Source organism: Malaya genurostris, chromosome 2 (genome assembly GCF_030247185.1).
Source record: "Malaya genurostris strain Urasoe2022 chromosome 2, Malgen_1.1, whole genome shotgun sequence".
NCBI classification, from domain to species: Eukaryota; Metazoa; Arthropoda; class Insecta; order Diptera; family Culicidae; genus Malaya; species Malaya genurostris.
The window spans coordinates 132,722,091-132,735,809 of NC_080571.1; the positions used below are offsets into that span (position 1 = coordinate 132,722,091).

Below are 13,719 nucleotides of genomic sequence, written 5' to 3' on the forward strand. Positions count from 1 at the left end.
CGGGGTTTTAGAAACGGCCTACCCCGTCTTTCATCAGAACTTCGATCGTCAGACTTTCGTCACGGACCACACCGTCGATCTCCACCACATGAGACGGGACGTACACGCGGTACTCCTTCGTGAACAGCTCGCTGGTAGCAATCCCGTTTGCTTGCTTCAGGTCGGACACAACAACGCGTAACTTGTTTGGCGAAACCTTCTCGATAGATTTTATTGCCGAGTAATGTTTTGTCAGGTCCCGGGCAATATTCAGGACTCGAGAGGCTTTGATTTGGGTGATTTGGGCCGGAAGTATACCACCTACGGACCCCCCGAGCCATCGTCTTGATAAACTTTTCGACGAGGTGGCAATATCTCAGAGGGAGATGGAGGCATCAGAAAGAGGGATGATATCGGAGAGAAAGACGGTATCGGAGGGAGATAGCGGCATCTCGGATTCAGACTCGGATTCTAAACGTTCAATCCTCAAGAAAGCTTCGCCTTCTTCCGAGACACCCCCATTGTCAGCAATATTCATATTTTAAGTAGCGAGAGAAAAGAGTCTCCCGCACTTGTAATATGAATTAAAAACAAAAGTGAAAAGGAAAATAAAGATAGAAAAATAAAAAGTTAGAAATAATAGTTTACAGTATGACCCGGCAATCTGTTAGGTGAGTTGATCTTTCACTCCTCCGTTGTGGCTCAGTGTGACCTTGACTCAGGATTGTACGGCTGCGATACGGGTAGCAAACAATGGATGGATGTCCGCTGCTGTCCGAGTATAACACAATAGCTGTCGATACCGTCGGTGCACAGGTAGAACTCACTTGCGGGATGCTACTTTTTATCACTACAGTTTAGTGCCTATACTACAGCCTGACCTTCGTTTTGCCGATGTCGATTGTAAGAAAAACGCGTGTGTTCACTTCGAACATTCGGTTACGAATGACAGCAGTGTTTTACTCGTGTTTCAGATATAGAAAAAAATAGAACGAGCGTGTATACCAGTTTCAAATTTGACAGAAGAACTGTTCGAATAAGTAAAACTAAAACGGCATGCTGATAGCATGTTCAGGAGTGTTCTAGTTCTAGATGCATAATTCATGTCAGTTTTAAAATTGAAATCTAGATATTATAGCAAAATGAACTGGCAGCCCCAGCAGCGTTTTATTAGTGTTGCAAATATAGAAAAAATAGAACGGCAGCGTGTACCACTTTTAAATTTGACAGAGCTGTTCGAATAAATAAAACTAAAACGGCTTGTTGGGGATACGTTTGTTTCAGTTTCAGTTTCAGTTATATTATAAACCACCCATATGAATCTTTCAGCTGCTGAATTTGCTCTGAGAATACGTTTGTTCCAGTTTCAGTTCTATTATAAATCTTCCATATGAAAAATAAATTCGTTTGTGGATGGGATCGTGTGAACAAGCGATACGGTGACTTGCAAATGGATTCAGTTCGAAGTTGTGTTATAAAGATAATCATAGATACTTATTTTTCATTAAATATGACAAAAAACAATTAATTATTTTTTATCATTGGTCCATAATTACTGTTATTGAACCGAACAATAATCATGTAATCTAATTGAATGGTTAGAAACTGATAACTGCACTACGTACAATGGTCTGGTGGCTAAGTTCCAACAGTATTGGAATAATAAGGATGATAGGCGGTCAGAAGCATACGATAACCCAGCCGTCGGCAGTGAGTGAACGAATGATAGAATGGAGTGATTGAATATTGTAAAAGTTTTGTTGAATGTAAGTCGATTGTTTGCTTTTCTTGTGACTGTTATTTGATGTAAATTTGTATTTGAATTGTAAAATGTATGTACTTAATGACGAAAAATATATGTTGTAGGCGTCCGACGATGGCTGAAGAGTAGTAGGCCGAAACGTTATGCTGAACAAAAAACGTTAAGAACAGTGTTTCAATTCTCACCGAAAAAAATCAACAAACAACCATAATTGAACAAAGTTGCGGTGACCAGAACAAAAAAAGATTAATCATTTGATCAAGCACGTGAAGATGTTAATTTCCAAACAAATCGCCAGTAAATATGGCTACCATGGAAGAAAGCTGATGTTACAGTTTCAGAAGACATCGATGAAACTGGCAAAAGCCAACAATCGCATAAAGTTTTTGTTGAATTGTAGAAAGTGTAAAATTATTCCAACATGCCTAAACTATAAGGTTCACATTGAGCTCAATAACGATCGATCCTATCGTGAGCTTGAACGAGTTTTATTCAAGCAGAAATTAAGAATATAAGAATAATGAGCGTAATGGTTGATGACGCCAAACGAACGTTGATGGAATTAAAGAGAAACAAAGAGTTCTTTTTGAATCGAATGGAACAGTTGTATGAGCCATGAGACTACAGGTGTGTGAAAAAAAATGGTGGAAAACAAGACTGTGGTAGTGTATAATTCAACGAGAGAGAAAGAGAGATGCAAGATACAGACACTAAAAAACAGAAAAATTGAAAGCATTACTCCATGTGAACAGTGGATAGAAAACACAACCAACACACCTATACCTGACTATCTAGAACGAACGTTACGATTGGGACCAAACTTCAACGTTCAAAATCACCACAAAATTCCTTATGTTGAAGTGATTTCGGAGTTGGAAAAATCGATAAAATCCAAGGAAAATGCAGATGAAATCAGGATGGAGGTTTCAACTGCTATGATCAATTATATGAATTTCAAAAAACAGCCCAGATATCACGAAAATGAATGGATAGTGAAGGACATAGTGAAAAGTAGAAAGTTTTTGAAAGATAATCCTAACTTACTTATCACTAAGGCAGACAAAGGCAACAAAACGGTTATCGTTACGGCTAATGAGTACGAAATGAAAATGGCGAACCTCCTGAATGACGTAACAACGTATAAACAGTTAAAATCGGACCCAACTACGAAAATCCTAAAGAAAATTGGATTAATAATAGACAAATGGCGTGATAATAAATTCATCGATTGGCGTACGCACAGGATGATGAAAATTTCAAGCTGTAATCCCCCTAGAATTTACGGCTTACCTAAAATACATAAGCCGGACAGACCGTTCCGTCCTGTAGTATCAACCATAGGATCAGCCACATACAAAGTAGCACAATTTCTATCCGGAATCATTGGAAGCATAGTAGGAAAAACCAAACATCATGTCAAATCAGTTTCGAGTTCGCGGAACAGATATCAGGAGTACATGTAGCAGAGGATGAGGTTTTGTTCTCGCTGGATGTCACGTCACTATACATAAACGTACCGATCGACTTTGCGCTAGAGTGTCTAAGTAACAGATGGAGTGAAATAGAAAAGCACACAACCATTGATCGGGATAGTTTTTTGGACATGGTTAAGCTTGTGTTGGAGGCTACCTTTTTCGTACACCGAGGCGTAGTGTATGTGCAAACCTTCGGGGTACCAATGGGATCACCATTATCGCCTGTTATTGCCAATTTAGTATTGGAACGTTTGGAGCAGCAATGCATAACCATGATGGAGGAAAAACAAATACAAATGAATGTGTATCGACGATACGTGGATGACTGCTTCTGTGTGGGAAAAAAGGAACACATTCAGGACATCGTAGAGTCGTTTAACAGTTTCCATAGTAAACTTCAGTTTACTTTTGAAAATGAAGAAGATGGAAAACTAAAATTCCTCGATATGATGTTGTTCCGAAACAACGATCACATCGAACGAATATGGTTACCCAAACAATCTGATGGGAGATATCTGGATTTTGAGTCCGAAAGTCCTTATTCGCACAAATGCAACACTGCGATTGCACTAATAGATCGAGCAATCAAACTATCCGACTGTAAGAACCGTCCATCAGCCATAAGAACAGTCAAGGAAATTTTACAAATAAACCATGACCCTAAATGGTTTGTTTGCAAAATACTGAAGGAACGTGTCCACAAACACTATAACAGCCTGCAGGAGGAAAAAGAAAAAGATCTAGCGCAGTCGTATGTTGCAGTTCCGTACATCCCAGGACTTAGTGAAAAATTGGGGAGAATTTTAAAAAAGTACAGCACAAAACTTGCTTTTAAACCGAGGGATAAAATTAAGAATCAAATTTTCACTAAGTTTAAAGATCCAATCCCACCAGGGAAACAGACGAACGTGGTGTACACAATTCCATGCGGAATAGACGATGGCAAAGTTTACATCGGACAAACGGGAAGAAAACTAGAGACAAGAGTAGCGGAACACAAGAACGATACGAGGAAAAAAGATGCAAGAACAGGGTTATCTCAACACACACAACAAGAAGGACACATCTTCGACTTTGCCAACACCCGAATACTGGAACGAATCGAGAACCAGGAGAGCAGAGTTACAGCAGAAATGTTTCACATAAAAATACTCGGCGAGGAGAGAACGGTCAATCTCCAGAGAGAGTGTGGAACTTTCTGCACTACGTACAATGGTCTGGTAGCTAAGTTCCAACAGTATTGGAATAATAAGGATGATAGGCGGTCAGAAGCATACGATAACCCAGCCGTCGGCAGTGAGTGAACGAATGATAGAATGGAGTGATTGAATATTGTAAAAGTTTTGTTGAATGTAAGTCGATTGTTTGCTTTTCTTGTGACTGTTATTTGATGTAAATTTGTATTTGAATTGTAAAATGTATGTACTTAATGACGAAAAATATATGTTGTAGGCGTCCGACGATAGCTGAAGAGTAGTAGGCCGAAACGTTATGCTGAACAAAAAACGTTAAGAACAGTGTTTCAATTCTCACCGAAAAAAATCAACAAACAACCATAATTGAACAAAGTTGCCGTGACCAGAACAAAAAAAGAAAAAGAAACTGATATGGTCTGATCAAGTGAAATCTAGACAATAACAACAAACCGTTAAGCAACACTAATTTGATCAAGCTGTTTTGGCATTAAACAGTAAGTAAAGGCGGGTGGGTAATGTCAGAGACATAACTGGATGTACGAATAAAACTGACACGATTTCTTCACACTTTCGAATTCGAATTGATATTTGATCGATTGTGTGAATTGCGAAACTTTCCCTCTTTTCACCACTAAAATTTTCGATTAGTAGTGAAAAGGGGGAAAGGATATTTGACGTCGATTATCTCATTTCGGATTTGCATATTTCATTGAAAGAAACTATCAAGATGCTGTACAGGATTCATTTCTGACTTTTAGAATTCTCTACGACATTTAGCACAGTTCGGAACATTTATCTCGAACGATTTTCGCACAGCGAAAAGTGCACGAACCAAATCAAATTATTTTGGATTTTCACTAAATTGATGATTTCTACCCTCGATTTGCAAAGAAGTAATCTTAATAGTTCTTTAGATAACATTAAGGGTCATTAGAACGGCTGATTTTATATAATGTTGTCCACTTTTCGTTTCTTGTTTTCTTTCTCTCCAATGCAAACCATCAGTAGCTTATGCAATCGTTCTTGCTTGAATTGAAAATAGCTTTGCGAACTGCGAACAAACCGACGCATCCGCTCGCAGTGCCAAATGATGGGAAACTGGTTTAATGCGTCTTCTCGCCTTGACACAAATGAAAACTACGACCTTTTTTTTTTGCATGAATATCTGTTTAGTAATCTTATTTTTGTGTATTACATCAACATTTTACAGTACAAGTGTTTTGACCCTTTGGCCTTTCATCTTTGTTGTTCATACGATTCGTTATTAATAATAGGTGTTTTAGTTACTCTTGTTTTACATACTAATGTTTAATTATAATATTTATTTTAATTATTACAATATCTACCTACTTATAACTATCCCTAACCTAATACGTACAAATTTTGAATTATTTGTATTTCAGAGATTGAGCACCTCTCTTCAAATTTCGTGCAGTATTGTTCGAATTTTTGTTCTAGTATATCCAGGGAGGCCATCTCATGTACTTCACTAGTCCTTGTCCAAGGGGGTAGATTTAGAATCATCTTTAAGAATGAATGCGCTGGAGCCTAAGTTTGTGTGTTCGTGCACAGCCCCGCCAAACAGGGACTGCGTATTCAATTGCGGGGTAGATGATTTGTTTATAGACAGCCATCTGATTCTTCAGGCATAGTTTAGATGTTCTACAAATCAGCGGATACAGAGACCTAATGAGTATGCTGCATTTTTGAACGATTTTGTCAACATGTGACCTGAATATCAGATGTCTGTCAAAGGTGAGTCCTAGATAGATAACTTCATCGGACCATTGAATGACCTCATCACCGAATCGTATTCTGCATTCGTCTGATGGAACAAGTTTTGGAGATCTTGAATGTGGAAACAAGATGACCTGAGTTTTTGCTGCATTGATCACAATTTTCCAGCTTGTAAAATATTCCGTTAAAGCGTCCAGACCTGTTTGTAGTTTATTCTTCAGAGCATTAATGACACGACCTTTGTAAAGAATGGCAGTATCATCAGCAAATTGTGACAGAACACCACCACCCGGAAGAGGTGGGATGTCTGATGTAAAAATGTTGTATAGAATGGGACCTAGGATACTTCCTTGGGGTACACCAGCAGGAATAGTAAATCTTTCTGAAAGTGCATTGTTCAGAGAAACCTGGAATGCTCTATCTGCAAGATAATTTTTGATAATTTTATTAAGATACATGGGAAAATTATACCGATGCAGTTTTAACACCAGTCCATCGTGCCACACATTATCGAATGACTTTTCAATATCCAATATTGCCATGGCAGTCGTTTTGGACACTGATTTGTTTTGCTGGATAACGTTGTTAACCCTTGTGAGTTGGTGGATGGTGGATCTTCCTTTCCGAAACCCAAACTGTTCTTCCAGAATTATATCCTGTTCATCTGCGAAAGCAAGAATTCGCCTTTGTATTGACTTTTCAAACAGCTTGGATAGGGCAGAGAGTAAGCTGATGGGCCGATAGCTCTTGGAAAAGGAAGGATCTTTCCCCGGTTTCAAAACTGGGATAACTTTAGCTAACTTCCACATTGAAGGGAAGTAACCAAGTACCCAGCACCTGTTAAAATTTTAGCTAAGAAGACAAATGAGCGAATACTCAAATGTTTCAGCTCAATGTTGAATGTGTTGTCGAAACCGGGGGCCTTCATATTTTTGGATTTTTTCACAAAAGCCATCAGCTCATTCGCAGTGACTCTACTTTCCTCAGGAACCAAGCTGTCTGATTGGTCAACCTCAGCTACGCTATCAGCAACGGCTCTTTCATATGGACTAACAATGTTAAGTCCTAAATTGTGAGAACACACAAACTGCTGGCCTAGCGAATTTGCCTTCTCCACTGGTGTGATTAAAGGTATTCCTTCAGCTGCGTCCTGGGGTGACATCAGAGAAGGAATAGGCTTCGGTTTTTTTTAAGCACCTTCGTTAAGGACCAGAAGGGCTTTGAATGTGGGAGAATTTCTCGAAGCTTTTGCTGGAAGATCTTGTTGCGAAGCTCAGATATCCTTTCCTGGATTATCCTAGTTAAGTTGCTTTAAGTAGTCTTCCTTTCTAGGATTCCAGTTCGTTGATACTGCCTCCGGTAGATATTCCGAAGTCGGATGAGTTTCTTGGTGACACTGTCGATTTGAAGAGAGGAACTCGGCATATGTTGTACTGGAACCGTCCTATCACGAGCGACTGTGATTGAATGCTGGAAGGAAGATAGGGCTGCATCGATTTCCTACGGAGAATCAAGTGGCAAATCGATATTAATAAGTTGGTCGGCGATATGTTGAAATTGGACCCAATCGGTGCGATAATAGTTCCTCCGAGGTTGAATAGGCACTGTTTCTGGTGAAGATCCCAACGTCAATATTACCGGAAAGTGGTCAGAAGAGAGCTCGTAGAAGACAACCGGAGAGCTGTCTATGGCGATGTTGCTGATGAATATATCCAAAATGGAATGAACTCCCGATCTGGAAAGTCGTAGAAGACAAACAGTTCGTGCACTGTGTGACATATCGATGTACCGGTTTATACTTTTGCCATTCGATGATTATGTGAAATAACGATTTAATCGTTTTCAGTTGACTCATGGTGATGGAGCCCTTCTCCAGATGAATCAGGTACAGTTGATCTCTAAACTTTTTGTCCGTATTATGTCGCTTCATTTTAAATACCATCAAAGGCTTTAGTCCAGCCTCCGACAGTGCCTGCTTTAGTTCGGCTTCCATCATGTCGGGTAGTCCTCGAAGTACAACCTTCATAGGTTTGTTGGCGGCAATATCGTGTAAGAAGTATTCCGCTTTTGTCTGCTTCAGATAACATTCCACTCCTTTGTAGTGGTTCAAAGCCGGAACAGTTATTTTGTAGCCTTCAGTACATAAACGGATTGTTGCCTGTAGTCCTTTGCTGATCAGTGTGTTGAAATCCGAGCGTAGAGTTGGTGGGAAGCCCTTCAGGTAGAAAGGCGGCATTTTTTCCTTCTTCTGCAGTTCCTCTTCGACATCAACTGGCAGATCAGCATATTGGTTTTTACTCAGCAAACGGTCGTTTACCTGTACATCACTTGGTTTCAGACGCTTAGCATCCTTTGGATCCTTCTCGGATCTATGGCGGTTTTTACCCATAGCTTGGGTAGGTAGACAACTGCGAATAAAAAATAAAACAAAATCGAAATTAGTCGTAGTAGGTTATTCGTCTATCCACATCGAGTGTTAGATGACGAATAGAACTACGACCTGAGCGTTTGAGGTTTTTAACCACGCAGAAGGAGCGTTCAGTTGAAGAAATGTGCCTGACTACCTCAAAATCGTCGTCCTTGCGCGAAAAACCCAAGCAAAAGTAAAGAGTTTTCCGCGTTGTTTTAAAATTCTCAGAAAACTTAATTTTTGAGTTGTTTGTGGTTATCTCACACTGCTCAAAATATTATCCTAAATTCCTGATCATATTTTTGATGAAGTAGTAAAAGAATTATGTTGCTGCCATTAATGCAAGTCGAGATATTCACGATTAAGTTCTGCCCATTCTTCCATATGGCTAATTTTGAAAAGGCGCCCCATAGTAATGTAAGTCGTATTCACGACAAAAGAGTACGGGTATGTAATGTCAGAGACTTAACTGGATGTCGTGAATTCGAATAAAACTGACACGATTTCTTTACACTTTCGAGTTCGAATTGATAGTTGACCGATTGTGTGAATTGCGAAACTTTCCACCTTTTCATTACTAACTTTTCATTTTCAACGATTTTTGACGTCGATTATCTCATTTCGGATTTGCATATTTCATTTAAAAAAAATTATTAAGATGCTGTACAGGATTCATTTGTGCCTTTTAGAAGGACCAAATTGTGGAATTGTCTACACGAGCAAAATTCCGATTCTTGAAATGAGCAGAACGAGTCATGATTTGGGGAGAATAATATATTTTCATGTTATGATAATACACAATGATTAAAATTTCTCGGATCATGATCCATTCGGATTGATTTCTATGAAATTTGAAAGTAACGCACTTGAAGCTGTTGGGTATAACTTCAGGCGTGTTTCTGCTACGATGGTAATTTTTGTAACATAAAATGAAAATATTCTGTTTTTGAAATACGACGACGCAAGGGATAACGTGTTTAATTGCGTTCATTACTTCAGTTTAATTAATCAAAATGGTTCAAAAAATATTTTTCTGATTTTCGTTAGATGGTGTTCCAAATTCACAATCGAATTAAACGCTATCTCTCGGAATATTATTCTAGCAACAACGATCACATCAATTATGTAAGAATACATTCGAACAAAATGTAACATTGATATTTGTCAAATGAAAAGCGTAGCCGTGCTTAGTCTCTTATGATGTCAATTTTCGGTTCATTATCTTTATTTTTATGTTATGTTTAATTCTCTATAAGCCGGTGGGTAAAACAACACGATTATTAAATAACATGCTTCAGGATCAAGTAAACATTTTCAGTAGGTCTTGCTTTTCAATGTCTGCTTTTTGCTTTACCCTTAATCTATCACATCACTTGAGGCAGAGGGTTCAAAGTGATATCCGAGCAGAAAATGGGAGCCACGAGCTTTGAAAGAAACGCATTCTTCAAGTAACGCATTTTCGAACCATAATGAATTTTTCGTGGGAGAAAAGTTATTGCTCATGATCTCACGATAAGTTAACATGATTGATTTCATAATTTTCTAATCATAACAGCAGTAATGGATTTCTTTCCGTGTACGATATTTAGCACAGTTCGGAACATTTATCTCGAACGATTTTTGCACAGCGAAAAATGCACGAAGCAAATCAAATTATTTTGGATTTTCACTAAACTGTTGATTTCAACCCTCGATTTGCACAGAAGTAATCTTAATAGTTCTTTAGATAACATTTAGAGCCATTAGAACGGCTGATTTTATATAATGTTGTCCACTTTTCGTTTTTTGTTTTCTTTCTCACCAATGCAAAGCACCAGTAGCTGATGCAATCGTTCTTGCTTGAATTGAAACTAGCTTTGCGAACAAACCGACACATCCGCTCGCAGTGCCAAATGATGCGAAACTGGTTTAAAGTGTCTTCTCGCCTTGACGACCGAAAGCCAAATGAGAACTACGACCTGAGCGTTTGAGGTTTTTAACCACGCAGAAGGTGCGCTCTCCGATGCCGCTGTTTGAATGCGTCTTCTCACCCCAATGTCTGCTTCCATCCAACGCACAAGAAGAAATGATCGATTTTCGACCAGTTCACTTTAAGATATGTGCCTGACTACCTCAAAATCGTCGTCCTTGCGCGAAAAACCCAAGCGAGAGTAAAGAGTTTTCGACGTTGTTTTCAAATTTTGAGGAAACTTAATTTTTGAGTTGTTTGTGGTTATCTCACAATGTTCAAAATATTATCCTAAATTCCTGATCATATTTTTGATGAAATAGTGAAAGAATTATGTTGCTGCCATTAATACAAGTCGAGATATTCACGATGAAGTTTTACCCATTCTTCCATATGGCTAATTTTGAAAAGGCGCCCCATAGTAAAGTAAGTCGTATTCACGACAAAATACCTTACCGACGACATGACCTGCCATTCGTCCATCAAAGCTGTATCTCAAATTTAAGTATCCCTTAGTAACTCGTAATATCAAAACGAAATCACTAATAAAAATGTTGAAACTGGCAACATATACTGATAAATTAATGATTTTAAATAATAGCTACCATGGTTACGATTTATTGAAGACATGTAGAATGTAAATAAATGTAGAAATGATGTGGTTAATGTTTGCGACAGAATGAATTCGAAGTATTTCCGTCCAACCGAAATTAGCTTTCTATTAGGGGATACAAACAATGCCACAACTAAATTAGGATGCACACTGGAGGTGCCAATCCGAATATGGCAAGACTTATATTATAATGTTGCAGAGAAATTCCAGTGCTTGATCCGGACAAAGATTATGTAGAAAACGGAACTATTCTGAACAACATTACATAAATAGTATGGCCATATTAATAGTGCAATATTAAATCTGAACGTGGATGAAAATCTTCGAATAAATTTAACTTTGTTACTAACATGAATGGATATACATTCCCAATTTCATATTTATTCGTAGCTCTCTAAAATCTTCAAATCTTTTTGGTATGATGGTACCAAAAATAGTTATTTTATGTTAAGTATTGACACAAAAGAATATATTTTATTACATGTTTAAGTAAGCAGTACTTTTGAGAAACACATTTTCTGTATACCTAATATGATTATTGAGTTCCGTCATGCTTGTGAGTACAGTGTCATCTACTTGGTAGTTCGAAAGCATGAATAATAGCACGGCGGTACATGGTTGGAACTAGTTCAAAAACTAAGATAGTTCTTGTTTTTTTGCGAAATATACATATTTGATATACATCTCTCGCCAGGGGCCAATGAAAAACTTTTCAGATTCGCTACGTTGACTCCATACAATCTACCGATTTATTTATTCTCGATCCAATCAGACTTTACGTACCTGATACAAACCCTTTTCCATATTCCGGGATCTCTTGTTTGTTCATTTATTCTGGGGTCATAGTAACTACCTCGAAGCAACTTAAACAGTGTTGCTCGATAAGATTATTTTTATCGTTATCAAGGGGTCGCTGAATTTATGGTAACTGGTGGTAAATCGTCAACGGACATTTTTTATGCTAATTTTTCTTCGGAGCGCCTGGTCATGTCGTCGGCCTTACTCTTCACGATACGGGACCGGGTGTTAATTAAATATTTCCAAATAGCCGCTCAAATTTGAATCTGTTGACGAGAGAGTTTCAAAATTTACTTTTTAATGTCATTATGTACGGTATCCTGTGCCCTGTATGGTTATGTACCCTGTAAAATTTATTCTCGTTTTCTATTTACATGAAAGGTTCGTCATGCTTTAATGAAAGGACTAAGCGTGTTTCTTTCGATTCGAGGACACAACGACTGGCACATACGACGACAATCGATGTTTTCACCGGCATATGGTGCAGCACCAGATAACGAAACACCTAATGAATCTACAAGGTATGTAAGTATTACGATATAAATTAAAATCCTATCTTTACTCTGGTTAATTTCAGTAATAAACAAATCGACAACAACAGTAGAAATTTGATTACTTTTTGCTTTCGAAGAGGAAAAAAATCCAGCCAACCAGCACATGAACCAGCACTACCTGAGTCAGTTATTTTTTGTACCTTCGACTAAATACATTTTTCCGTTCCATATTACACATTCTTCTGTTTTGAACAATTTCTATTTATCATTATTAGTAAATAATTTTGAGAAAGATGTTACTGGACGAGCAACAACCATTGTTTCAAAAATAATCACCACCGTTTCCTGCACAATATTCGACCGAAATTTATTTGAAAGGTTTTGACCCATCATAATGGTTTCGCTCGTAGGTTAGACTGATTTATTGTTTAGATTTTCAGTTCCTTGTGCTTTATCCTGTTAGCATAATTGTATAACTCTATAATTAAAAAAACTCAATTTCTTTTAGGACTAGTGTGTGATGCCTACTATACAAATGCGAGAATTATTGCAAGATAGTTTTATTGAACGGACACTCATCATGAAACCAATTCTAAGCAAAATCACATCGAAGTTTAAAAATCTAGGGACAATTTTATGTACACTAATGAAAGTTTCTATTTTGTAAAGATATATATTAATTACGGTACATATGAGATTCCCATAAAGTAGAACGTATTTCTATGTATTTGGCAAAAGAAGCTAAGAAAATCAATGCCACGTATTTAATTAGTATTTTGGGAATGCAGAAGAGCTTTATAGTGCTTTAATACCGGCTTCGCAAGTTGCATAGAACACAAAACGATATTTTTTAAAATCTAAAAAAATTAAAGACCAATACAGGACAACCAGAACCAAATATATCAGCGAATTGTTCGTAATAGATAGTGCAATCAGCTTTTATATTGTTCATTCAACATATTTAACAGTTTATACAATGTTCCTTCATAATTTTTTAAATAAATTCTTTATACTATTAATGATCCGATAAACACTCATCCTTGAAAATAGAAAAGAAGAAAACCTGATTGAATGCACCTAGACGTGTAAAAATTGTGTTTCTCATATCCAGTGCCGGAAACAGTCTCTTCAGTAATAATTTCTGATGGCTGCTGTTTTTTTTAATACCGTGTGCATGAACACGTTGGCGTTACTTGTTATACGGGTAGTCTTATATGAATGTAGTGGGTATCACATAATTGAAAGTCGTCTATCACAGTCACGCACTAGATTTGAATGAATTCAATTGGAGACAGTTTTGCTCGTAT

General features: G+C 37.6%; 1 protein-coding gene across 13 annotated transcripts in view; it reads left to right on the forward strand.

The window, feature by feature from the left end:
* Positions 1-13,431, forward strand: part of LOC131432674 (PDF receptor) — a 550,466-nt gene extending 537,035 nt beyond the window's left edge. For 3 of the 13 annotated variants that reach the window (XM_058599093.1, XM_058599094.1, XM_058599095.1), the window contains 2 exons: positions 12,300-12,439; positions 12,496-12,899. In XM_058599093.1, the coding sequence (XP_058455076.1) occupies positions 12,300-12,439; positions 12,496-12,622 (267 nt within the window). In that variant the 3' untranslated portion in view covers positions 12,623-12,899. The other 10 variants (XM_058599084.1, XM_058599086.1, XM_058599087.1 and 7 more) reach the window with 8 other exon arrangements.
* The last annotated feature ends 288 nt before the right edge of the window (positions 13,432-13,719 follow it).